The 27,574-nt window shown below is 42.9% G+C and overlaps 1 protein-coding gene across 1 annotated transcript; it reads left to right on the top strand.

The window, feature by feature from the left end:
- LOC112253787 (double-stranded RNA-specific editase 1-like) lies at positions 1-26,372 on the top strand. The gene is made up of 10 exons (XM_042324080.1): positions 1-288; positions 13,447-13,521; positions 15,535-16,508; positions 17,618-17,732; positions 18,067-18,235; positions 18,403-18,557; positions 18,656-18,824; positions 19,696-19,877; positions 22,903-23,081; positions 24,504-26,372. The coding sequence occupies exons 1-10, from the start codon at positions 180-182 to the stop codon at positions 24,678-24,680; spliced, it is 2,304 nt and encodes a 767-aa protein (XP_042180014.1). The 5' UTR covers positions 1-179; the 3' UTR covers positions 24,681-26,372.
- The last annotated feature ends 1,202 nt before the right edge of the window (positions 26,373-27,574 follow it).

Raw genomic sequence — 27,574 nt, 5'->3', positions numbered from 1 at the left:
ACGACAGACAGGCGGAGGGAGGGTCTGCGCCTGGTGCCTGTACAGTACTTAGCAGAGTGAGAGAGGGAGGGGAAGTGCAGTGCCTCCTAGACTCTCCAGGCTAAAGAGAGCCTAGGGGCAACAGGGCAGCCTAGGGGGCAAAAGGACTGCCTCGGGGCAACAAGGCAGCCCTGTTAGGCATGGCTCTGTTTCTGGATGGCTCCCAGGCCATGGGGGCCGCGGGGGCCTATTACTGCTTGATCCGGAGGAGGTTCAAGAGGAGACGCAAGAAACGCTCCGAGCGCAAAGGTACTCCGCTCCAGGATGGCTCGGAGGGTTAGGCTTTGTGTGTGTGTGTGGAGGGGAGTGCTCTTGTGGGCTTGTGTGTGTATCTGTAGGTCTGTGTTTTTTTTGTCACTGTACTTAACATTGATGGATTGGTTGATTGACTAATGCAAGGATTGCTCTGGTGTGCTTGTGTATTTGGTTACAGAGTTGTGACCAAAATACTGCGTATGTTGTCTCTGAGAATGATGCAGGCAGTTTTCAGATATTGGATATATGTCATTGAGTTTGGGATAACAATATGAGAATTCATGCATAGAAATGCACACTGCTGTGTGCTTCAAAAGCATGTTCAAAGTTTTTTGAGGCAAACCTGTATTTGTAGTAGAATCGTGTTACTTTATTTTCCACCGAACATGTGTTTGTGATGTTGTACGTGTTTGAAGGATCAAGAACTGTGTTAATATCACATGTAATCTTCCACGAGTTTTCACCCTTTAAACAGAGCTATAGTTATCATACATTTAACTCTGAAGCGTACTGTCAGTGCCACTCAGACTTCACACACACTATATACCGTACGCATGATGTGTTCTGTCATTTTCTATGACAGGATACAGGCTCAGTTCCGCGCCCGTTGCTTTGGGTGATGGCAATAGGCAGATATATTAACTTTCAAATTAACTTTCTGCAACGATGGGGGAACCGGTAGTCTATTGCAAGGCGAGCAGATAGGAGTTTCAATTCTGAGAGGTGTCCATGCGAAAAGCATAAACCCTCCTTCCACTCCTGGGCTTTAATCTCTGGAGCGTGGATACAGCATGGTGATAGGCTGTTTGGTCTCTTTGCATACTGTAACGTGTCCCCGTCATACACAGTCTTTGAGATCCAAAGTTCTACTAGAGAAAGGGGAATCTGAAAGGAGATTAGGAATGTGATGGTTAAGTTAAAAAAAAAAAGATCTGATATGTTGATTTATTTAAAAAATAACAAAAAAAATCTAATAATATACCTGAAGTGGATGGAATATGTACACTTGTTTCTTCAGTTTTTCCCCCCTATATAGAGTCTGGAAGGTATAGAGAGAAATAGCAATTGCGTCTCTCCGACATGCATCATTGGTCAAAGCCTATGGGCAAATGAATGTTTGTTTTTTTGAGGATTTAAGGTCTATGGTAAACACAGGCTGAGATCGCATATGTTTTGTTCTATGAGATAATCTTCATCAGCGAAAGTCACTTTTTGTGAATCTTTAAGCATTTATGTTTTTTTTTAAAGCAGGCGAAGAACACAAAGGCTTCATAATTTATAAAGGCCACGTTAACTGACTGATATTATCTCATAGAACAAAACATATAAGATCTCCTAAGCCTGTGTTAACCCTCAGACCTTGTTTTTGGCGTTTATCCCGAAACCCCACTCTTTCTCCATTCATTTTCCCCATAGGAATGGCTGAACGAACCTGAGGTAACTCATTTCTGTTTTTTTTAGGAAAGGGAGAGAGGTATACCTTACCTAGTCAGTTGTACAACTGAATGCCTTCAACTGAAATGTGTCTTCCTCATCTCTGAATCAGAGAGGTGCGGGGGGGGGGCTTCCTTAATCGACATCCACGTCTTCGGCGCCCGGGGAACAGTGGGTCAACTGCCTTGCTCAGGGCTGCATGCTGGCGAGCGCTGTAGACAATGTCTAACTTTATAAGAAACAAGATGAATCTAGTTTTCCCCAGTCTTCCAATGATTTCTTGAAGTGCTTGGGTCGGAATCCTCAGAACGACGTAATCTGTTGATGCATTATGAGGAAGGACGCCAGTAGGGATTATTACATTGTTGCAATAATAGTCTGTCAAGAGGTAAACAATGAGCTGCCACCTTGGCATATTAATCATATGGATTAATTAAAGGGAAGTTCAGCAGAACCTTTTAATTATTAGACACGTTTAATATTCTGGCATAAAACAGCCTCCCGTGACTGAATGAGTAAATCAAATCTATTGTAGTGGAACATTTAGTAAGTATATTTGGGACTGGAGATATTGTAGTCTCTCCGAGCATTATCTGTAATGTGCTGTGCTGCCTGCTGAAGTCATTTTTGTAATATTCTCGCTCCGTTGGGTTTAGACATGATTGTCAATGGCTGCTAATATTTCAATGGCTAAATAACTCTGAAGTTTACTCAGTCCCAACCCTCACATAATATTTGAATGCGGATTCCCTGCCTTCGGGAAACACTCAGAAGTCAACACAGCAATTACTTGTCTCAATCTGTCCTGAGTATAAAATACATGAATTTAGCTGTAATCCAAGGTAAATAGTTCAAAAGTATTGCAAATATTTTTTCCCACTGTTTACACCCTACACACTGGGAAGTTATACGTACCATAATTTCCGCTATACCTTCATGCTAACTGGTGTGCTGCGAGGTGAGGTGAAGTGTGAGTTTAATCTACTGGGGGAGGAAAGTGAACTCCAGACAAGGTAAACGGATGGATTTGCACTGTGAGGCGTACACGGCTGCTCTGCGAGACGTACCCGGCGGCCCGATGACGCTGAGGGATGTGTCTGTCTAGCCTGCCTGAGCCGTACGCCATGACTCTCTGTCAGACCTAACAGTATCCTCTTCTCTGATAGGAGGTGGGTTGATAGTGATACTTGATAAGTGGCTCTGCTGTATCCAGATATTTCTGGTCTCCAGTGAGCCCTAAGAGAGCTGCGTTCCGTTCTAGGTTGTTCTAGGTATATGATTTAATGAACATATGTTGTATTTTGGCTTTGGTACCACCGCCACTATAATCAGTGGTGTAGCGGTGCCTGGAGGAAGTGGTTATAGCCCAATGTTGAACACAAAACAAAAAAATCTATCGGCCCACCCAGCGAAGGAAAGTGTGAAAAATTGTGTGAGAAACGGTGACATACACTAAATGACCTAAATGGATAAATCCCATATTGGTCTCTAACAGTAAGGCCAACCCAAGCTGTACCGTGCAAATAGGCTAATAGTAGGTCTACTATTGAAATAGATAAACGAGGCTGTTAAGTCAGAAATTGCACAGGTTTCACACTTTTTAAATAGAAAAACAACACAATCGGATGTTCAAAGTCCACACCAATGCTTAAACCACATCAGGAGGACCTTTGAGGTCTATGAAATGTTTTTTTTTTTTTGGTGCAGTTACCCTTTAATTGAAGTGTGCAGGCACCTAGCACTGTTTGGTTAGCGAAAACACTGTTGCACATGAGATAGAGTTTGCAAAAACAATTGGCCACTGCATTAATGCAAATAATCATGATATCATTCTGCCAGGTAGGCATAGTCTACTTTGCAGTTGACATTTAATTGAGCAGGATTTTAGGAAACCATTTTCATCTACCAGAAGACGGTTAGCGTCACTGTTTTTCCTGTTCCTTAATTGTTTGAAACCTGGACGTTTTACTTCATGTTATTTTATAAAGACGTCTTACCTTACGTGAAAGTAGCCTATAGCCAAAATCCCACCGTCGAAATGTGGAAGCAATTATTTTTTATAAAGACTTCCTCATTTGCATTCTCCTGTTCTATTCGTTTTCTTTACACTTCCTTTCATTGTCTAGCAGGCATTAACCTAGACATATTAGCGACCCATGATCGTTGTTGCATCTTTAGATCTACCTTCTATCTACATTTCTAATTGATATTTCCATCTCTGTCCATGAAACCACTTGCGTGTGCATTTTAGAATGTGTTTTCTGCAAATTGCGTTTAGGAACATTTCTGCGTAAGCCTACTGCCGTGTGCACATTGCTGCGCTGAAAATGTGAAGAAATAATAGTTTGTCAACATTTTAAGCTAAACCTTCTGATCTGCTAAACCTTCTGATCTGCTCCATCAGCCTTGTTAATTGATACGGCGTATACCTCCGCTACACTACTATGACACGCATCATGGGGATTAAGAAGTGAGCATACACAATGCCCACTGAAAAACAAATGTGTATACCTGCGTTTACCCTCCACTACACCGCTAACTATAATGTTACATCAAGCTGACCCTCTCAAACAGGGGCCACCTCTGCCTCCCCATCCCCCTCCTCACCCCTCTCCTGGCTAGTCGACTGTCTGTCAACGTTACCTCAAGACCTGGTTAAATCAGGAGCCGTGAGGTATGAAATTCAACATCTTCCCCTTCCCCTCTCTCTCCATTCCCTCCCTTCTCTCCCAGAGATAGAGGAGCACCTGGCCCGGCCTTGACGGCAGCGGCAGCGGGGGAAGACAGCGATAGTCATCTGTTGTGAGCTACGGGGGTAGTGGTGCGGAGAGAATGGCTGGGGATGGGAAGAGAGAGGCAGAGCTAGGAACCTGGAATCTCTCATCTGTCGTATACCTACCTGCTGAGCACCTAAAAAAATGGTGTGCCTCCTCAATGTACGGTGTGGGAGAGAGTACAAAATCACCTGCCAGAGTCTATGAAGGTAGCTGACTACATGTGACACAGTTGGACCGTTACATGAAGGGCATTTGCAAAGTAGCAATTTTCAGCACTGGAGGCCAGGGACCAAAGGGCAACCTGTGATGACGTTAAATGGATTTGATCCGACTGGCTGTCAGCCAGCTGGATAGGAAGGAAGAGGGGCTGCTTGGGTGGGTGGGTTCAGGACTCGGGGCGGCTAGAAGAATTTAACAGGAATATTGGCTTCCAGTCTAACGTGGTACTCCCAGAAAGATCAAATAATATACACTTGTGATAATGATTGTGTGTTCTGCCTTTATCCTCATCATACCTGCAGACCAGAGGCTGGGAGAGATAAGCCTTATACCTGGTTTACCCTTGAGCATGACAGTGACAGGCCCCTCTGCACTGCCTAGCCCCGCAGAGGGAACTCTGAGAGGTGATAGAATAGTGTATGTTTGTGCCTGCGTGAGTTAGAGAGAGAGAGATGACCGAATACTGTGTATGAATGCCAGGCTGTCATCAGCGTAGATCTGGAGACTTCGCTTCCGTTGGAGAAGACCCACAGGGGGGCTGACCCCTGACCCTAGCCCGTTTAAGTGACACTGATTAGTGTGTGGAATATGTACAGCGTCCCTGTCGCCCACTGCGCCATCATAAAGATTGCATTGGTTCCTTTGGGGAAAATGGTAAAGGGACTGCAGCCACATAATGTCCTTGAAGACCAGGGGAGATTTTATTAGCTGTGCAGCAATGGCAGCTCTGACCTATATTACCCAGGGCTAGCATTTACAATAAAATGGACTCGACTCACCCTTACTAAGAACGTTGGGGGGGAAAAATCTAAAATGCATTCCAGGTGACTACCTCATGAAGCTGGTTGAGAGAATGCCAAGAGTGTGCAAAGCTGTTATGAAGGCAAAGGTTGGCTACTTTGAAGACTCTTGAATAACATTTTTTTGGTTACTACATGATTCCATATGTGTTATTTCATAGTTTTGACATCTTCACTATTATTCTACCATGTAGAAAATAGTCAAAATAAAGAAAAACCCTTGAATGAGTTGGTGTGTCCTAACTTTTGTCTGGTACTGTATATCAGACAGATTGATATATACTGTAATGCTTTTTGATTTATTGCAATTCAGTAACAGCCCATTTCAAGGTTTTGATAGGTGTACTTTCTTCATTTGAGATTTTCATGTGATTTCGCCCTAAATGTCACATTTCCATCGACTACTGCAACAGTTCAGTGATTTTTTCCATTGGGACTTTCAGGCTAATAGCCACACCATTTGTAACTGACAAACTGAAAAAGGTCAACCAATAAGGTTTGGTTGAATTTGCTTGGTAAAATTTCTTCAAATGGCCTTGGTGTTCAAGGCAGTATTATGTTCCAATATGATTTACCCGGTTGCATTTTAAGGTCAATAAATTGTGGGATTTTAATGTCATTGTTAAATCTTCATTTAGCTCCCTCAGTTTGTACACTATTACTGATGAAGAAAATAAAAGGAAAAGCTATGAACTAGCTTACTGCTCAGTTCCCTCTCGATCTGGTAGTTTATTGTGATTCGTTTTATAACCAATGAGGTACTATGTACAGTAGGTACTCTGATGATTTGGGTGGAGGTTTGGTCTTCTTGTTTGAGACATCTTATGTTTGGATTGTCTCTAACAACCAGTTAGGAAGGCAAATAAGAAGTAGTGAGGTACAGACAGCTCCCGAGTGACGCAGCATTCCAAGGCACTGCATCTCAGTGCTAGAGGCGTCACTACAGACCCTGGTTCAATTCCAGGCTGCACGATTGGCCCAGTGTCGTTAGGGTTTGGCCGAGGTAGGCCGTCATTGTAAATAAGAATTTGTTCATAACTGTCTTGCCTAGTTAAATAAAGGTTAAAAAAAAAAGAAAAACAGAGTGCTCCCTCTGTCTGTTCCTTTCAGCTCTCACTTGCCTCTGTCTCCCTTCCACCATCTCATCTCATCACCTCTCCACGGCACATTGATAAGTCACGCCTGTGGCTTAACGGGGCCTGGACGAGGGTCCTGTCCAGCGTGCCTAAAAAATGATATTTCACGGCGAGAAAATGGAGGGTGTGAGAGAAATATACGCCGCCTCTGCTGCTTCCAATGTTCAAGGAGGCTTTTTGTGCTGGAAGGCACCAACACCTTATTTCTCCCAAGTCCGCCCAAACCCAGTGGATCGATCCATCTGCGTTAGGCTACTGAGGGGTGGCTCTGATAGTTGGTTTCAGAATACCCCTCCAGCTATAGAGCTATTCCACTTCAAGAACCAGAACTTTCCCCAACTTCCGTTGATCAATGTCTCCTCATGGATTGTCTGGTTAGTGCTGAAACCTCTGGCTGGTGTCTCCCGTCATCATCATGAGTTCAGCATTGTTTTCCTCTCTGATGGGATTTGAATCGGTGGTTTATTGAGGGTATTACCAGCTCTTGACAAGGGTTGGTGATGGTCGACTGCTGATTGAGAGCACGGTACCAGGTGGTGAAATACATATTGTGGTGAACTTCACCGTAAATGCACATCATAACATTACATTTCATATTTCCACATTTTCTCTCCCCAAAAATTCTAATGGTTATTTTTGATCACCAGAAAGTGTGGAATGGGTTTATCCTATCATATCAGGGGACAACACCTCAGATTTGATGGGAAATCATTTTTATATTTCCATAATAGTAATATTCTGATTTTCTCTTATTTTCATAGGTGTCATCAGCAAAGCAATGACAGAAGGTATGTAGGGTGCTCATGTTGTCTAGTTTTATGCTACTTTAATCAGCTTTTAATACAGTCCTGCCATTTCACAGCATGCGCGTGTGCTCACGTGCAAGCCTGCTTGTGTGTACTGTACAGTATACTATGAGTACATGACAAGATTTGCAAGATATGTTCCGCCTGTGTAACTGTGTGCGGTGGTGTGTGAATGAATCTATGTATGTCTGAGACAGGAGTGCGCGTTCTTTGAAGGCGAACGACATCGGGAGACATTGTTAACTAGTTGTTGGTCTCTGGGGTCCAGGTTGTGTGAGATACTGTCTGTTTCTCCATAGGATGTGAATGACAGGCTTCAGACAGATCTATGTGTCAGACATACAGCTCCAGACTCTCCTGGATTTCCTATTAAACACATGTCTACACCACACAGGCAGCATACGCTGCTATAGATACGGTACTGCAGAACCACATATTTTTGATGGTGGACCAGCAATGTAAATATGGCTGTGGCAATCCTTTATGGCTTTCACACGTTGGTCCTTAGGATGAAATAGGGTGCTCGCATTGATTTGCTAAGATCGCGGATGATATTCATAGTCCTAAGATTCCCAACATTGATAACTTGGGGAGAGTGACTGTGATTAACAACAAGCTCAAACGTGTTGATGCTGCATATCCTTGTAAACTCATGCTAGTTAAAGTTCTCATGAGAAAACTTCAATCATGTTTTTAAAGGTGAAACCTTTTAACATGAATGGCTAACAGAGGCTACACAGGCTGTGGATACAATCCAGTGTTGATATCTGTGAGCTTTGACAGTGAACAGAATGCCACTCCAAATCCTTGACGTCTATCTCCCTACTTCCCTTTTCTTCAAACGTGTGTACACAAACTCACTCACAGATAACTACTTTTGTTGACATTTTCTCATTCCGCCCCAGCTAATTTCTGTCGCCCATTATCTTGGTGAGCGAATAACAACCTAAAGCTTCGGTCTCCGTCAATCCAGCACACAAAGCAAGCAGCCGGCATTTCCAGCAAAGGCGCCAGGGCTCGGCGGCCTGATAACATTGTCAGTGCTAATGTTCGGGAGGAAGGAGTTGAGTGGCGGCGGGGGTACAAGGCCACTTCTTGTCACGCGGAGAGACGAGATTACACTGTTCAGGCTGAGAGAGAGGCTGGTTTGGTTAACACAAAAGCCGGCTCTGATCTTCGTACAACCAAAGCAGCTTAACAACAAGGCTTTCTTGGTTCTACTTGGTTCACTTATGTGATTTACTTACTATGATGTGCACCATTCACTGTTGTGTGTGTATATATCTTGTGTGTCCTCCTCCAAAGACTGTCTAAAACCAGGCTTGTAGAAAAACCCCTGGGAAAGCTGACTGCCATGAAGAATATTAGTAGGCATATGGTTAACAAAAGCACTCTGTATGTAGCACTGTGCAATACCATATGTGTCAAAGAAAGGAAGGTGAAGACCCTCTTCTCAGCCCTGTCCACCAGCTCCTAGCACTAAGAGCAGCATTCATATCCTGCTGATTTCCTTTCCTGGAATGTGCATTGACCACCCTGCTCATTCTGGTTGTTGTTGTTCCTCTACATGGAATATTAGCTCAGCTGTGGCGCCTAGTAGACTACAGCTATGTATGTGGCCTAGGGGAAATATAGCAACAGGCACATTACCACACCATGTGCTTACTGCTATGGTTCTGGCCAATTCAGTGGCCTGCTGTGCTGAGAGCTGTGCATCACTAGCGCTGTCCATGGTGCTGACAAAGAGCTCCTCAACAAAAAAAAGAAGCTCCCTTTTTTAGGACCCTATCTTTCAAAGATAATTCGTAAAAATCCAAATAACTTCACAGATCTTCATTGATTTTGACCCCCCTCCCTGTTCAGGGACACATTATTCAATTTCAGTTAATCACATGTCTGTGGAACTTGTTCAGTTGTTGAATCTTGTAATGTTCATATAAATATTTATACATATTTGTATGACAGTGAGAGGACTTTTTTGCTGAGTTTATATTCCTAATGAAACCTGTACTGGAGGCTATGGCAGCTACGGCCGCTACCCTTTCTTTAATACCCATCTGGCTCCCTGCGCCTGGCCATTATGACTCTGACACATGTTGAGCCAACAGCCACGCAGTTGCCTCTAGCACCATGTTAGTGGAATAGGACGTGGTGCAGCTGGGTGGCTGTAAGGGGTCTGGATAGATGATGCCATTATAGCAAGGTTGGATATCACTAGCTACAGACACCATGGTTCAGTGAGAGCTCATTTTGGCGCCGACACATGCTTCATCACTCAGCTAAACTGATCTGTTCATGCAGGGCCAAGGCAATATGAACCATCATAGACCTGGTACTTCATTTAGTATTTGTCCACTTGAAAGTGAGAGCAAACCAAACAAAGATGACATTTAGACAAAGTAATGAGTAAGACTGTAACTTAACCCAGACCTCCATTAATCTTCAGTGATGCAAATATGACACTTCCTGTCCCTTGACCTCTGACCCCTGTCATGGAAATGCCAGCGATTTATCCACAAGGCCACTCTCCAGGAAGTGACCGTTCAGTCACCGCCCCCACCCCACAGCCAGGAAAGCAAGATCCCTAATCCGTAGCCAAGAGTGTTGCAGTAAAAACCAGCCCGTCGACGTTCGTTTCAGCCCAGAAAGCAGCGTTGATAATTATCTGGTAATTATTTAATTATTTAATTTCCTGCATGGTGGATGACATGTAGAGTGACAGTTTGAGGATTAAGCTAACGTGAATAACAGCAGCGTTGCGTCCCTTATCGTCCTGGAATGCGAGCGCTGCTGTCTCACGGTGAGAGCTACAGTTTACGACTGGGGGGGGTGCAAGGGAGGTGATGGCTCTCTGACAGGCAGTCAGGAAGGGGGAGGCAAAAGGGGTATAGGAAGAAATGTGAGCGATGTCATTTAATAGCTTCGACTCAATAAGGTGGCAGTTGCAGAAGCGCTGTCTAAATGAATGGTTTCTATGATCTACTATTATCTCCTCTGCTTTCATGTTGACTACAACAACAAACTTGCCGTTTGCTCCCAAATAGTATTGTCTTTTCTCATTGTCATTGGATGAGAAAAGTTGTTAAAAACTTTTCCGTTTGACATTTTATGTATTCTATATCTAGTGGTGTCAGCACCCTCTCCTTCTTGAAAGTGTCATTACGGAAGTGATATGGATTTTTGTATTCCTCAATCACTCTGCCTGTAGTGGCTGGCCTGATTGGATAGATTCAGCAGGCTGCTTTTCTGTGGGAATGCTTATCAAATGCATCCGCTTCAAAGCAAACGGCACCAAAGAAATGCTGCTGCGGCAATCACAGATCATCTCCATTCAACTCCCTCCATTTTCTCTCGTCTGTGGGAGGACTTTGCAATTGGTTGCTTTTGAGAGAGAGGACACCAATTATACTGTCCCGGTCTATGTGAAGTATTTATATCAAAATATTATTGTTTCAATTTGAAACCCTCAGTCATTTACCCCCCCCTCCCCCTATTTACCATAGTCCTTCAAGGGTCTCTCCCTCTCTTCTGAAAAATAACTGTGCGGAAAACACTGAGAGTTTCTGTAACACGCCAATGCAATTGGTTTATCCCCTCAGTGTTCTTATGAAGTTACTGCATCTCATTCTGTCGACTACTCTTCCCTCTACAGAGGTGCTATGTTGTTATCGCCACACCACAGACCATTGGGGGGGGGGCAGAATACAAATCTAACACCCTATTTAATCCCACAGGGAGGAATAGAGAGAACAGACTACTATCTTTCCACATTTCTTGGCTTTGGTCAAGATAGATTGTGGAGATGAGTATTGGGAAAACGACAGTATGCCCGATACAAATACAGCTCGTATTGACTGATGTATAAACTGTAGATTCAATCACTAGTTAATTATATGGTTTCCTCTGGCAAATGAATATATGCAACAGCTTCCTTAGTGCTCTGTGACTGTAGGGTTGATTGGCTGGAGAAATGTCCTGTGCAAAATGGAACAGTGGAGAAAGATTAGCTTGAGGCTGTTTTTCTGTTTTACAATTATTATATTGATTTACTCTCTGTCCTTTCTGCTCCCTCTCTCCCTCTCTCCCTGACTTTTCGCTCTGTCTGTTTGTGGGTTGATATAGTATCGGAGCTTAACACCATGAAAGGTAGTTTCCTCCCGGTGGCAAGGGTATATCGCTCAGCCCGTTGCTTCCTACAGTTGCTGTCACCGTCATGCTCATTTGTTCTGGTTACACTTAACTTTACGCTCGGTAGGTTATTTTCAGACATCCGACACTCCATTTCCATCAGTGTGTTGCAATCTTATATGCTGCAGCATTGATACTGTATGTTTAACATGGACGTTTTTTTTTTGTTCATGGCTGTCTGGGGAAATATAATTGAGGTATTATATTTCTGTAGACTTCCTGTGTATTCTCAAATGAACCACATAGGCTACTGTACTGTAGAGTGCGTGAACTGCAGCATTTTCCAGAAGTGCTAGTTCAGGGGTTCCCAAACTTTTTTTGACCCACGACCCCATTTTCATATCAAAATGTTGTTGCGACCCCACCAAGTTATGTAGTCAACGACTAATGTTGACTTAAAAAAAAGAAAAAAGAAATTGGGCTATGGTTTATTACAAATCTGCCAGACAGTACTCTTGACAGTGTTTCAATCTGAAGGAAGTATAGTTTCAAGCGACTGAAATGCATCAGGGAGGTATTGAAAAGTTCAGAAGGTCGTCATGCCATACTTTTGTATGCTCTTCTGTGTAGGAAAGAATGCACCGTTCTCCCCCTTGTCTGATTTGGTGTCTGGTCTTGTCCATTCTGAGTCCTTGTACGGCTTGTAGAGGGAAACAGAAGACACATACTTGTTCTGAGAGTCTTATCTTTCAGTGACGGGGGTCATACTATTTCCAAGCTTAAACGGTTTCAAAGATAGAACCACATTTGTAGGAAGAAAACAGAAAATGCTCTGTTTATTACAACCACGTCTACAACCACACCAAGCGTGATTTAATTGATTTGATTTCAGTATGGGAAACGCTGAGCTAGTTGAAACCGAGGGATAATGGGACAGATATTAAAGTCACAAAAGACTGCCCAGACCTATATGGTCTGTCGGCATGGACAGGATTAGTCCAGATGCTGAATATGTACAGTACCAGTCAAAAGTTTGGACACACCAACTCATTCCAGGATTTTTCTTTATTTTTACTATTTTCTACATAGTATAATTGTATACATATCAAAACTATGAAATAACACGTATGGAATTATGTAGTAACCAAAAATGTGTTAAACTCTTTGCTTTGCTTTATCTTGGCCAGGTTGCAGTTGTAAATGAGAACTTGTTCTCAACTGGCCTACCTGGTTAAATAAAGGTGAAATAAATAAAAAACATATTTTTTAAAACATCCAAATATATTTGAGATTTGAGATTCTTCAATGTAGCCACCACCCTTTGCCTTGATGACAGCTTTACACACTCTTGGCATTCTCTCAACCAGCTTCATGAGGAATGCTTTTACAACAGTCTTGAAGGAGTATGCTGAGCACTTGTTGGCTGCTTTTCCTTCGCTCTGCGGTCCAACTCATCCCAAACCATCTCAATTGGGTTGAGCTGACATAGCTTGAGTGGATCTGAAGTGAAGAATGGGAGAAACTCCAATATACAGGTGTGCCAAGCTTGTAGCATCATACCCAAGAAGACTCAAGGCTATGATCACTGCCAAAGCTGCTTCAACAAAGTACTGAGTAAAGGGTCTGAATACTTATGTTAATGTGATATTTAAGTTTTTATTTTTAATAAATTAGCTTTTTTTTGGAGAAAAACCTGTTTTTGCTATGTCATTATGGGATATTGTGTGTAGATTGATAAGGGAAAAAACAAATTCAATCCATTTCAGAAGTCCGGAATGTAACAAAATGTGGAAGAAAAAGTCAATTGGTCTGAATACTTTCCGAATGCTCTGTCTGTCGGTCTGTCCTACAGGTCGAGCTGGTGTGAAGCAGCCCCGTAACCAGCCAAGGTTCTTCACCATGGAGGGAGATGAAGAAGAGCGCATGAGTGAGTCGTCGTCGTCGTCGTCCCCCACCCCCACACTAGCTGTTATGCTTGTGAAGTGCTTTTAGACACTTATAATGTAATATCCCTAGTAGTGCAAAACTATTTACTTGGTTATATGCTTTCAAATTGAATACTGTTAGCAATAACACAACATTATTGGGAATGGAATCCAGAATTGTAGGCCTATAATGTATTAAATCTCCTCTCCCTGATTTGTTTGTGTCGGATTGACCTTGAGAAAGTGTCATCAGACTGTGTTTCCTGGCTCAGGAGGGTAGGATCAGAGTTTAATCTCCCATTCAGGGGGAGATGAGGGGATATCTCCTGCGTTATTTCAGACCATTTTAAGAGACGGATTCTAAGCTTGACCCCCTGCTCCTCTTCTCAAAGCTTCTAAAACCCCACAGAGTACCCTCCTCTAGGTTCTGAGAGCAGTTATAGTTCAGCCTTAAACTGTCTGCAACAAACCTGGGAGGGTTATTGAGGAAAGGATTCTCTTTCTATAGTCAAAATACAGGGTTTGGCAACAACAACAACAAAAAATGTCAAGCTCAAGGTACAGAGAGAGAGAGGGGCTATATGTATCTATGCCCACAGTATGGAGCAGATGTTGAATTCATTCAGCGCATTGCTTTGGCTGGCAGTGCTTTGCCCCAGGACCGTCACATAGATCCCATTACACACTTGACAGTTATGATGTTAGGACATGTTATGTGTTTGGACAGCCCTAATCCTCCCGCTTCCCTGTTACACCAAACCCAACCCAGACGGGAGCTCACTTGGATTACTGTGTCGGTCAGGGACTTCCTCGCTGCACAGCACACAGGGAGGGTTGTTGGCAGGCCGACGGGCATACATTGCCAAGGTTACTCAAGGGCTTTCTGGTGTGTGTGTGTGTGTGTGTGTGTGTGTGTGTGTGTGTGTGTGGGTCAGAACTGAGCATGGTTGGCGACGGACAGTGTTGTCATGGCATGGTCAATCACAACGCTCTGTTGTTCAATAATCTCTCTTTCCCAACAGGGTTGTAATCACAACTCCACTCCTGTTACGCTGGGCGCTAGCAGCATTGTGTTTTTTACACTGTTTATATTTTCTCCTGCATGCTTGTTATTTTCTTTACCGCTATATACTCTGTACACTTTTGTTTTAGAAAATGATGCTATACAGCTTGGTCCAGAGCTAAATTATAATGAAAATAAAATGGTTATTTGAATACGCTTTTGACTGCGGTGGAGCATGAAAATCCCAGAAAACACTTGTTTGTTTGTCTCCATTTTGGGGAGGTGGCGATATCCTTATGTTGTCCCTCTTCTTTCCAAGCCTCTTGTCGCTCCCTTCTTCTCTCCTCCTGCATTTTGTACAAGGATGTATTTTATCCCTGAGCGCCGAAAGGAGTAACCTATCGAGCTTTTGCTGGAGGATGTTATAAATGAAAATTTACACCAAGTTCCATCAGCTTTATAATCAGGACGTGGCGATATGTGTTCCCTCAACCACAGCTAGACCTAATTTATTGATACCATGATTAATACAAGCCTTACAGTTAAATTGGTCATGCAGTCCTTCACAGGACATTTCTAGAAGTTTTGAGAGCCAGTTCTTTAATAACACAGATGAGTAGATAATCAGGAGCCAGATGACAACACTGAAATGTTTAGACATTTTGGTGGGGTTACTTTTGTAATTACACTGCCTAGGTCTTTGGTAGTGCTTATTCTGAAAAATACACGAATAAATCAAATCTACAGATTTTCCTCAGAAGTCAGTCCTTTCATCAAGTGTTATTCAGCTCCCCCTTTGATTGTATTGAAGGTTTTGTGGCGATACTAATATTACTGTGTATTTAACATAGTGTTTTCTATAAGGACTATGTATAACTCTTTGCAAATCTAACATACAAAGGAACACACATCACTTGTCCAGTTACAAAGAGAGATAAAGGAATCTATAAATTTTACATTTACAAGATCCTGCAACGAAGGCGTTGTAAGTTACTCTTTCTGGGCACCGCAGGTTCCAGCAGCACCGACGTTAAGGAAAACCGCAACCTGGACAACGTGGGCTCCTCCACCAAGGAGGGGTTGGGGGGTGAGGGGGCAGCTCACCTCCCTAATGGGGGCAGTGCAGGGTGTGGAGGGGGCAGAAAGCGTCCCTTAGAAGAGGGTAATAACGGGCATCACAATAACAAGTACAGGCCCAAGAAGCGTAAGAAAATGCCCGGGCCCATTCTGCCCAAAAATGCCCTGATGCAGCTGAATGAAATCAAGCCTGGACTGCAGTACAAGCTGCTGTCTCAGACCGGTCCGGTCCACGCGCCCGTGTTCGTCATGACTGTCGAGGTCAATGGGCAGCTGTTCGAGGGCTCCGGCCCCACCAAGAAGAAGGCTAAGCTCAACTCAGCTGAGAAGGCTCTGCGGTCGTTCGTTCAGTTCCCCAACGCCTCCGAGGCACACATGGCAATGGGTCGGACGCTAACGGTCAACACAGACTTTACCTCCGACCAGGCTGACTTCCCGGACATGTTGTTTAATGGGTTTGAGACCCCGGCCCCTCCGGAGGAGTCCTTCTACCTGGGTTCTAACGGTACCAATGGCTCCTTCAGCTCCCTGGGACTAGTAGCATACCCCCTGCTAGGGAACTCAGGTGCTACCGCCCTGAGTCAGTCCTCGTTAGGCCTACCACCCACCTCCTCCGTCCCGGCCTTCGTCTCCCCCGCTATTGCCAAGAACCCTGTCATGATCCTCAACGAACTACGACCCGGGCTGAAGTACGACTTTGTGTCAGAGAGTGGAGAGAGCCACGCCAAGAACTTTGCCATGTCCGTGGTGGTGGACACGCAGACGTTCCAAGGCTCAGGCCGCAATAAGAAGCTGGCCAAGGCCCGGGCGGCACAGGCTGCTCTCTCTGCCCTCTTTAACATGCAACTGGACCAGACACCGTCCAGACAGCCCATACCCAGAGAGGGCCTGCAACTACACCTGCCACAGGTAAGAACTACTACTGCCCACAACACGTTCACTCAGTGACTGTTGGATGACATGCTTGTTTCATATGGTTATTTGAAAAGCTTTACTTTGAATATAAGGCACAGAATAGCACATAGTAAACTCATAATGCAGGACAAACCCCCTCTCCCCATCGAAAATCTTGTGGAGCAGTAGAACAATTGTAGTAGTATGCAGAGACTCGTCTTTACTCTATCTGGGTGGTTTAGCCCCATGAAATAAGAGAGCAATGGTCAGATATGTCAGTTTGGTTCATCCTTCATTGCAGGCAGTATTCAGTGTTCACTTCCCATTAACTATTCTCAGTTTAATTGACTTAATGGTTTAACCAGCTCATTATAAGCCTCTGACAGGGCTTAATTGAAAAGGAGACGAGGCTTTGAGACAGTGGTGCATTACAGCCTTGTACGTTCCACGTTGCATTGTGTACACTCAAATCTATTTACATGTCACTTAATCCCGTGCCCCTAATCCCTCCTGCCTGAGATAACGACTGACGAGGCAAGGTCAATTAAACTGTAATCTTAATTAACATCAGCTCCCGAATGCTATTCAAACATACCTATTGATCAGACAAGCTGCCTGCTCCGTTGGCCTGTTTTTAGAACAGATCAGTCAATGAAGCGGACGGATGATTTGCAATGCAGCGTTTAAGCTCCCCGGTGTCTTGTCTGTCACTCATCCCTATCTAAACCCTTTTACCTGCAGTAGGTATGGCTGATCCCTGAAGAAGTAGGCACCTCGAATCTATTATACTGCACGAGCCTGTATTCCAGTTCTGTTACCCGAGCTTCAGTTTGAGAAAGCAGTGTCTCTTAGGGGTACCCTGGATTGTCATTGCCTCTGTGATTTCTAATGTACACCTTCACGTGGAGGTTTTGGTTAGATTTTCAATTGATCATCGATCAGAGCTAATATGATGAAGCTGGAAAAAGTGATCATCATAACGTTTATACTTCCCCAGGAACTTTCCCCTCTCCTCCCTCCCCTTCTCTGTATATTGCCTTCTATTCTGTCTGGGTTTAGTCTCTGGTTTAAGGCCTGGGTTTTTCTTCTGATGTATCTCATGCTCTGCTTGGTGGTTATTTCAGGTTCTAGCTGATGCTGTGTCCGGTCTGGTAGTTGACAAGTTCAGTGAGCTGACGGATAACTTCACATCCCCTCACGCACGACGGAAAGTCCTAGCAGGCGTTGTCATGACAACAGGTACTGTTAGAATAACTTTATTTTACCCCCCCCAAAAGGAACTTTTAATTTAACTTGATTGTTAATCTCTGATTCTCTGTCAAATCGAGAGAGCCCCACTGATGCTGCATGGATCACAACTGGGGGTTTCATTGGAGACTAATCACAAAAGATGTTTGTGTATTTTACATTGTGGAATAGGTATCACTTCACGTTTCCTAGTTGATTTGATCACTTCATCATGAAACATTTATATATCATGTAAAAAATAGGATATACTGTATTCAGTAGACTATGTCGTTTATGTACCATTGTAAACCATTTTTTTGTCTCACAATCCACACATCCCACCCAGGCACCGATGTCAAGGAGGCGCAAGTGATCTGTGTTACCACGGGGACCAAGTGTATAAACGGCGAGTACATGAGTGACCGCGGCCTGGCTTTGAACGACTGCCATGCTGAGATCATTGCTCGTCGTTCCCTCCTTAGGTACCTGTACGCACAGCTGGAACACTTCCTCAGGTAAGTCACTGTAACCACGGAGACTGGGTTAGTAGAAACTGACTGATCAACAACACTCAAAAAGTGACATTTTTCCAGAAGATACAAATGCCAATGTAGAGAGACGGGTTAACCTTTTCTTACCACACACCTGTCTGTCTGTCCATCTGTCTGTCTGTCTGCCATAGTAACAACAGAGAGGAGCAGCAGAAGTCGATGTTCACGAGGTGCGAGAACAAGCGGGGCTTCCGTCTGAAGGACAACGTGCAGTTCCACCTGTACATCAGCACGTCGCCCTGCGGAGACGCGCGCATCTTCTCACCCCACGAGGCTGCCTTCGAGGGTGAGACATCTCCCTAGGCGGCTCTTCTTCGTCTTCATTTTAAAAATGCTTCTTCTTCGCCATTTTTAAGGCTTATTTCCTTTCCATGTCATCCACAGATCAGGGAGACAGGCACCCTAACAGGAAAGCTCGTGGTCAGCTGAGGACCAAGATAGAGTCTGGGGAGGGGACCATCCCTGTGAAAGTCAGTAACACTATCCAGACCTGGGACGGGGTACTGCAGGGAGAGCGGCTGCTCACCATGTCCTGCAGTGACAAGATCGCCAGGTCTGTATCTGTCTTGGAAACCACTCCTTGTTACTATGTTTACAGTTTAGCAGCCAGTCAAACTATCACCATACAGAAGGAGTCCAGTCATTTTCATGGAATGACGATTTAAATGTGATATTCATAAAAACACCAACAATGTAAATCTACCATTTATGCCATTATTGTGAACTTCGTCCGACTTTTCAAGAGTCAGCGATAGCCGCAGCTTGAGCATGTCTTGAGCATGTCACACGGACAGAATAAGCCCAGAGAACAAGCCTCGAAGAAACAATCTAAATCAACAATATTGTTCATGATTACACACCTGCAGTTTGAGCAGCTGTTACAGTTCCTAAGGCACTCCCAGCAGGGATGCCATTTCCGTGGAGATTAATCAAAGGGCTAATCACGGCTCTACCATAATCACACCTGTAGCACTGCTCTGTTGGCAAAGTGATTGGGACTTGAGAGAGGGTAGCTAGCCTGAGGAATGCACCAATCAGAATCATTTGAATAGCATCTGACTCCAGGCAATAAAACACCCTTCATCACTAAAAGTGGAGCTTAGTGTTTGAAAAATAGGAAATGTCCAACTGAGAGGCTATTACATATTATTTTCTTCAACCCAGGATGCATTATTAGGGAGAGAAAAACAGGGCACAAGAAGACATTTTCAAATTCAACCTCTGCGTTCAGATTGATTTGAAATGTTCAGGGTAAAATCCAAAATGTTGAGATTTTTTAATTTTTTAAACGTGGACTTGGGTCTTATCCGTATCGTGCACTCAGAAATGTCTGTGCTTCGAGGTGGTGAGACTCAAAAAGGTCATGTGACTCAAAAGCAGCGCCTCCCTTTGAACACCACCTCTCACTGCCGCCCTTCTCTCAGGTGGAACGTAGTAGGGATCCAGGGCTCTCTGATGTGTTACTTCACAGAGCCCATCTACTTCTCCAGCATTATCCTGGGAAGCTTGTACCACGCAGACCACCTCTCCAGAGCCATGTACCAGAGGATCGCTGACATTGAGGACCTGCCTCAGACGTTCAACCTCAACCGGCCACTTCTGAGCGGTAAGGGGTCTGTCTGGCTGTGATCCTACCCGTCCTACATCCTGCCCCTACTTAGTTTACGTCAGACAACATCCCCTGGATTGTCCTGACCACATACAGTACCAGTCAAACGTTTTGGACACACCTACTCAGTCAAGGGTTTTTCTTTATGTGTACTATTTTCTACATTGTAGAATAATAGTGAATACATCAAAACTATGAAATAACACATATGGGATCATATAGCTCTCACACTGCCTGGAGGTGTGTTGGGTCATTGTCCTGTTGAAAAACAAATGATAGTCCCACTAAGCGCAAACCAGATGGGATGGCGTATCGCTGCAGAATGCTGTGGTAGCCCTGCTGGTTAAGTCTGCCTTGAATTCTAAATAAATAATTGACAGTGTCACCAGAAAAGCACCCCCACACCATCACATCTCCTCCATGGTTCATGGTGGGAACTATACAGTGCCTTGCGAAAGTATTCGGCCCCCTTGAACTTTGCGACCTTTTGCCACATTTCAGGCTTCAAACATAAAGATATAAAACTGTATTTTTTTGTGAAGAATCAACAACAAGTGGGACACAATCATGAAGTGGAACGACATTTATTGGATATTTCAAACTTTTTTAACAAATTAAAAACTGAAAAATTGGGCGTGCAAAATTATTCAGCCCCTTTACTTTCAGTGCAGCAAACTCTCTCCAGAAGTTCAGTGAGGATGTCTGAATGATCCAATGTTGACCTAAATGACTAATGATGATAAATACAATCCACCTGTGTGTAATCAAGTCTCCGTATAAATGCACCTGCACTGTGATAGTCTCAGAGGTCCGTTAAAAGCGCAGAGAGCATCATGAAGAACAAGGAACACACCAGGCAGGTCCGAGATACTGCTGTGAAGAAGTTTAAAGCCGGATTTGGATACAAAAAGATTTCCCAAGCTTTAAACATCCCAAGGAGCACTGTGCAAGCGATAATATTGAAATGGAAGGAGTATCAGACCACTGCAAATCTACCAAGACCTGGCCGTCCCTCTAAACTTTCAGCTCATACAAGGAGAAGACTGATCAGAGATGCAGCCAAGAGGCCCATGATCACTCTGGATGAACTGCAGAGATCTACAGCTGAGGTGGGAGACTCTGTCCATAGGACAACAATCAGTCGTATATTGCACAAATCTAGCCTTTATGGAAGAGTGGCAAGAAGAAAGCCATTTCTTAAAGATATCCATAAAAAGTGTTGTTTAAAGTTTGCCACAAGCCACCTGGGAGACACACCAAACATGTGGAAGAAGGTGCTCTGGTCAGATGAAACCAAAATTGAACTTTTTGGCAACAATGCAAAACGTTATGTTTGGCGTAAAAGCAACACAGCTCATCACCCTGAACACACCATCCCCACTGTCAAACATGGTGGTGGCAGCATCATGGTTTGGGCCTGCTTTTCTTCAGCAGGGACAGGGAAGATGGTTAAAATTGATGGGAAGATGAATGGAGCCAAATACAGGACCATTCTGGAAGAAAACCTGATGGAGTCTGCAAAAGACCTGAGACTGGGATGGAGATTTGTCTTCCAACAAGACAATGATCCAAAACATAAAGCAAAATCTACAATGGAATGGTTCAAAAATAAACATATCCAGGTGTTAGAATGGCCAAGTGAAAGTCCAGACCTGAATCCAATCGAGAATCTGTGGAAAGAACTGAAAACTGCTGTTCACAAATGCTCTCCATCCAACCTCACTGAGCTCGAGCTGTTTTGCGAGGAGGAATGGGAAAAAATTTCAGTCTCTCGATGTGCAAAACTGATAGAGACATACCCCAAGCGACTTACAGCTGTAATCGCAGCAAAAGGTGGCGCTACAAAGTATTAACTTAAGGGGGCTGAATAATTTTGCACGCCCAATTTTTCAGTTTTTGATTTGTTAAAAAAGTTTGAAATATCCAATAAATGTCGTTCCACTTCATGATTGTGTCCCACTTGTTGTTGATTCTTCACAAAAAAATACAGTTTTATATCTTTATGTTTGAAGCCTGAAATGTGGCAAAAGGTCGCAAAGTTCAAGGGGGCCGAATACTTTCGCAAGGCACTGTACATGCAGAGATCATCCACTCAACTACTCTGTGTCTCACAAAGACATGGCAGTTGGAAACAAAAATCTCAAATTTGGACTCATCAGACTAAAGGACAGATTTCCACCTTTCTACTGTCCATTGCTTGTGTTTCTTGGCCCAAGCAAGTCTCTTCTCCTTTAGTAGTGGTTTCTTTGCAGCAATTTGACCATGAAGGCCTTGATTCACACAGTCTCCTCTGAACAGCTGATGTTGAGATGTGTCTGTTACTTGAACTCTGTGAAGCATTTATGTGGGCTGCAATTTCTGAGGCTGGTAACTCTAATGAACGTATCCTCTGCAGCAGAGGTAACTCTGGGTCTTCCTTTCCTGTGGCGGTCCTCATGAGAGCCAGTTTCATCATAGCGCTTGATGGTTTTTGCAACTGCACTTGAAGAAACTTTCAAAGTTCTTGAAATTTTCCGCATTGACTGACCTTCATGTCTTAAAGTAATGATGGACTATCGTTTCTCTTTGCTTATTTAAGCTGTTCTTTACATAATATGGACTTGGTCTTTTACCAAATAAGGTTATCTTCTGTATACCACCCCTACCTTGTCACAACACAACTGATTGGCTCAAACACATTAAGAAGGAAAGAAATTCTACAAAATAACTGTGAACAAGTCACACCTGTTAATTGAAATGCATTCCAGGTGACTACCTCATGAAGCTGGTTGAGAGACTGTCAAGAGTGTACAAAGCTGTCATCAAGGCAAAGGGTGGCTACTTTGAAGAAGCGCAAATATAAAATTGCTACATGATTCCATGTGTGTTATTTCATAGTTTTGATGTCTTCACTATTATTCTACAGTGTAGAAAATAGTCAAATTTAAGAAAAACCCTTGAATGGGTAGGTGTTTCAAAACGTGTGACTGGTGCTGTACATCTCACAAAGGAATCTTTTTATGTCACTTTCTCTTCCCTGCAGGAATAAGCAACGCAGAAGCACGGCAACCGGGTAAAGCTCCTAACTTCAGTGTGAACTGGGCTGTGGGAGACCAGGGGTTAGAGATTATCAACGCCATGACAGGCAAGGACGACTTGGGACGGCCCTCGAGGCTCTGCAAGCACGCCCTCTACAGCCGCTGGGTGCGCCTATACTGCAAGGTAGGATACTTATTAATCCGCACAACACCTTTATATGCAGTCGTGGCCAGAAGTTTTGAGAATGACACAAATATTAATTTTCACAAAGTTTGCTGCTTCAGTGTCTTTAGATATTTTTGTCAGATGTTACTATGGAATACTGAATATAATTACAAGCATTTCATAAGTGTCAAAGGCTTTTATTAACAATTACATGAAGTTGATGCAAAGAATCAATATTTGCAGTGTTGACCCTTCTTTTTCAAGACCTCTGCAATCTGCCCTGGCATGCTGTCAATTAACTTCTGTGCCACATCCTGACTGATGACAGCCCATTCTTGCATAATCAATGCTTGGAGTTTGTCAGAATTTGACACAGGACTGATGGTAACGCTCACCTTGTCTTCTCCGGACAAGCTTTTTTCCGGATGCCCCAAACAATCAGAAAGGGTTTTCATCTGAGAAAATGACTTTACCCCAGTCCCCAGCAGTCCAATCCCTGTACCTTTGCAGAATATCAGTCTATCCCTGATGTTTTTCCTGGAGAGAAGTGGCTTCTTTGCTGCCCTTCTTGACACGAGGCCATCCTCCAAAAGTCTTCGCCTCACTATGCGTGCAGATGCACTCACACCTGCCTGCTGCCATTCCTGAGCAAGCTCTGTACAGGTGGTGCCCCAATCCCGCAGCTGAATCAACTTTAGGAGACAGTCCTGGCGCTTGCTGGACTTTCTTGGGCACCCTGAAGCTTTCTTCACAACAATTAAACCGCTCTCCTTTAATTTCTTAATGATCCGATAAATGGTTGATTTAGGTGCAATCTTACTGGCAGCAATATCCTTGCCTGTGAAGCCCTTTTTGTGCAAAGCAATGATGACGGCACGTGTTTCCTTTTAGGTAACCATGGTTGACAGAGGAAGAACAATGATTCCAAGCACCACCCTCCTTTTGAAGCTTCCAGTCTGTTATTCAAACTCAATCAGCATGACAGAGTGATCTCCAGCCTTGTTCTCGTCAACCCTCACACCTGTGTTAACGAGAGAAACACTGACATGATGTCAGCTGGTCCTTTTGTGGCAGGGCTAGAGTGCAGTGGAAATGTTTTTTGGGGATTCAGTTAATTTGCATGGCAAAGAGGGACTTAGCAATTCATTGCAATTCATCTGATCCCTCTTCATAACATTCTGGAGTATATGCAAATTGCCATCATACAAACTGAGGCAGCAGACTTTGTGAAAATTAATATATGTGTCATTCTCAAAACTTTTGGCCACGACTATACTCTTAGGTGGCTGTTGCTATGCGTGGCTGGGTAGTTGAGACTTATTATGTTCCAAGAACTCAATTTAAAAGGTTTGACATCGTGTTTGTTCACTTGATTGTTGAATCACTTCTTACCGTGTTTTATTCTTGTCCAATTAAAACTTCTCTCTTCCTGCCTTTTAGCTTTCACAGACTCTGAGAATCAAAGGTGCCAAACCCAGCTTGTACCATGACGCCAAACAGGCAGCGTTGGAGTACCATGCTGCCAAGCAGACTCTGACCAAGGAATTCCACAAGGCAGGACTGGGAGCCTGGGTCAAGAAGCCTATCGAACAGGACCAGTTCTCACTCCAGTCCTGAGTGGATTTTTAAAAATAGAAATAGAATGACTATGTTGTTCTAAAATGTGTATGGTTGTTGTCACAGGAGGAAAAGGGAGGCTCAGATGAAGATACTTCTCCTACCAGCTGTTTAGACTTGATTTGTTCTGTGTTTTGGATGATGCTCACCCAACCCTCGCTCCCTCTCCTGATCACTCCACTTTTGACCGTGAGACATTGAATTTGCTTGAATTTTGTCTGATTTGTTTTTCTCAATGACTCACTGTAAAGGCTTGTTTTCCGCGTCAACCAAATGACTGTTGTTGATGTTTTGTTAGTTTAGTGATGTTTATTCCACAACACTAGTAACCTAACACGTGACATACGACAGCTGTACAACTGGAAACCTGGGATTTTTTAAACAGATTTTGTTGATACATTTTTATAAATCAGTACATGCAAAAATCAACTGAAATCAGTTGGCTATCTACAGACAAACCTTGTCTACACTCACTGTATGTTTATGCCAAATATATAGAAGGCTTTCAAGCTCACCTCCCAGTAGGGGTCATAACAATGACTATTTTGCTGTCTTCTTCCTAAGTATTAGTGTTGTGCCCGTTCCCTCTTGTCTTGAAGGCGGATGTCCTCTCTTACACTTTTCATGTGCAGTCTTTTCTTTGTTTCTGCTGTGAGATATAAAGCATTGCACTGTCTGAGGACGATATGTTTGTTTGTTCTTGAATAGTGATAGATACGTGTGTTTTTTGATTTTCCGAAAATTTGTTCGAGAATGCTTTCTATACTGATAATGACATGTTTGTATCTAAGTCTATCTGAGGTAGGCCTAATTAACTTCTGAAAAAATATTTGATTCATGTTTCCCTTTACAGTGATTGCCATAAATTATACTAAGGTACAATTTGGCCTTTTGAAATGTACATTTCTATGGAAAGATATTCTTGCAGGATGGCTCACACTCTTGTGGTTGCCAGACAGATACAGTGGACTTTATGTATTGCTTTTTATTTGAACACACAGACAACATTTTTGCTATCATCATGTGCCATTTGTTGAGAGCTTGATAAAAAAAAACGAGCGAAATTATTTGAGCTTATATTTAGCCATGAGTGTTGATTGAGGTGACTTGAGCTAATGTTCCTTGTCTGTCATCATAAGCCTTCTTACCTCACCAAAGATGATTTCTATTAGCTTTTTGTTTCTTTAATGTGTAATGTTTGTTTGTACAAAGTTTCTGGTCACTTCATTTTGATTACTGTGTTTTATACTGCTCAATGTCATCTCTTTGGACTATTTATTTTTAAATGAATTGAAATGGATCCCTGTGTTAATGTAGCAATTTAAAAGTATGAAACTGTAGATCATTTTTGACCTGTTCTGTGTCATTTTTAACAATTAACAGGTTACCAAAAAAAAATATATATATATACCCAAAATGTATTTCTAACAGGCTCGGAAATGTTAATGTACAGTACTTTATCCTAGTGTACTCATTGGAATCGGGCTACTCTCGTGAATAAGCCCATTTTGTCATTTCCCCCCTTCTGTATTGTCACACTTCTCATCCGCATTTGGCATGTTTTCTTATTTGTTTATTTTAAAAAGAGTTGTAAGAATCCACAAGAATCAAGGCAATTGCAGTTTTTTGAAAGGGGACCAAGCACAGCTTGTGATGTTTAAAAAAAAAAAAAAAAAACTTGAACTTGCAGAAGTAGTGAATGGCTGGTTTAACCATTGTGAAGAACTTTTGATCACACCGCCCCAACCTTTGGGTGTTATGAGGGGGTCTGCTCTACCTATGTTTGCTTTCTCTGACCAAGTTGTGAGCGTTGACTGTGAACTTTGACCGGGTCTTTTGCCGTCCTGTAATGGTTCATGCACTGTTTGATTGATGTGCCCAGTCCACTGTAGTCTCTAGAATAAGGGCCCTAATGCATGAGCTCTCACTATAAAGCATGAGGAAAAATCAAATAAAACAAACCAGATAAACAAAAATCATACATGTAGAAAATGAGAAAAGACCTATAAATGAGAAATATAATAAATGGTAACATAGGTAGATGTTGTATATAGTTGTCTTTATTTCAAACACTATTTGCTGCCAAGTTCACTGCATTAAGTAATTTCTTATTTTATACACAAAGCAATTATATTGACATGCTTTTCAAAAAATGTGACAGAAATGTATGAAAAGAAAAAAGTGGAAAAAAGAAAAAATAGCGTAATAGCAATGATGCTAACACAATGCTAGGGAGCTGCTCTGTTTGCATTAAAGTAACTGTCCAGAGAAAATCTAAATTTTAAAAGCTTATATTCTGTTTGCTCATACCCAAATAATGTTGTTGATTCGTCCTTTTCTTGTAGTTGTGGACAAATAATACACTCAGTTAAACCCCATCTCAAAAAGGACAAAGCCTATATAACAACTCTCTAGCCAGTCACTTCTATTTCAAATTTTGTAGTTTGTAAGAGTTGGCCTGCTGGCTGTTTAGAAGCCGTAAACTAGCATGCTAACTTTAGCTATCGAGATTAACTTAGCTAGCTGGCTAGCCAACAAGAAAGCAAACAAAAGTAGATCCTCATCTCGCCGTTCCCTTCTATTTTAAATCCTGTGGTTTGTAACTAAAAGTTGGATGTCAAGAGGAAACCTAGTTTGCCGTGATTGACTGATACAGTGGGGCAAAAAAAGTATTTAGTCAGCCACCAATTGTGCATGTTCTCCCACTTAAAAAGTTGAGAGAGGCCTGTAATTTTCATCATAGGTACACTTCAACTATGACAGACAAAATGAGAAAACAAATCCAGAAAATCACATTGTAGGATTTGTAATGAATTTATTTACAAGTTATGGTGGAAAATAAGTATTTGGTCAATAACAAAAGTTTATCTCAATACTTTGTTATATACCCTTTG

This window comes from Oncorhynchus tshawytscha, linkage group LG07, assembly GCF_018296145.1.
Source record: "Oncorhynchus tshawytscha isolate Ot180627B linkage group LG07, Otsh_v2.0, whole genome shotgun sequence".
Lineage (NCBI taxonomy): Eukaryota > Metazoa > Chordata > Actinopteri > Salmoniformes > Salmonidae > Oncorhynchus > Oncorhynchus tshawytscha.
This window is presented reverse-complemented; position numbering and strand designations above follow the sequence as displayed.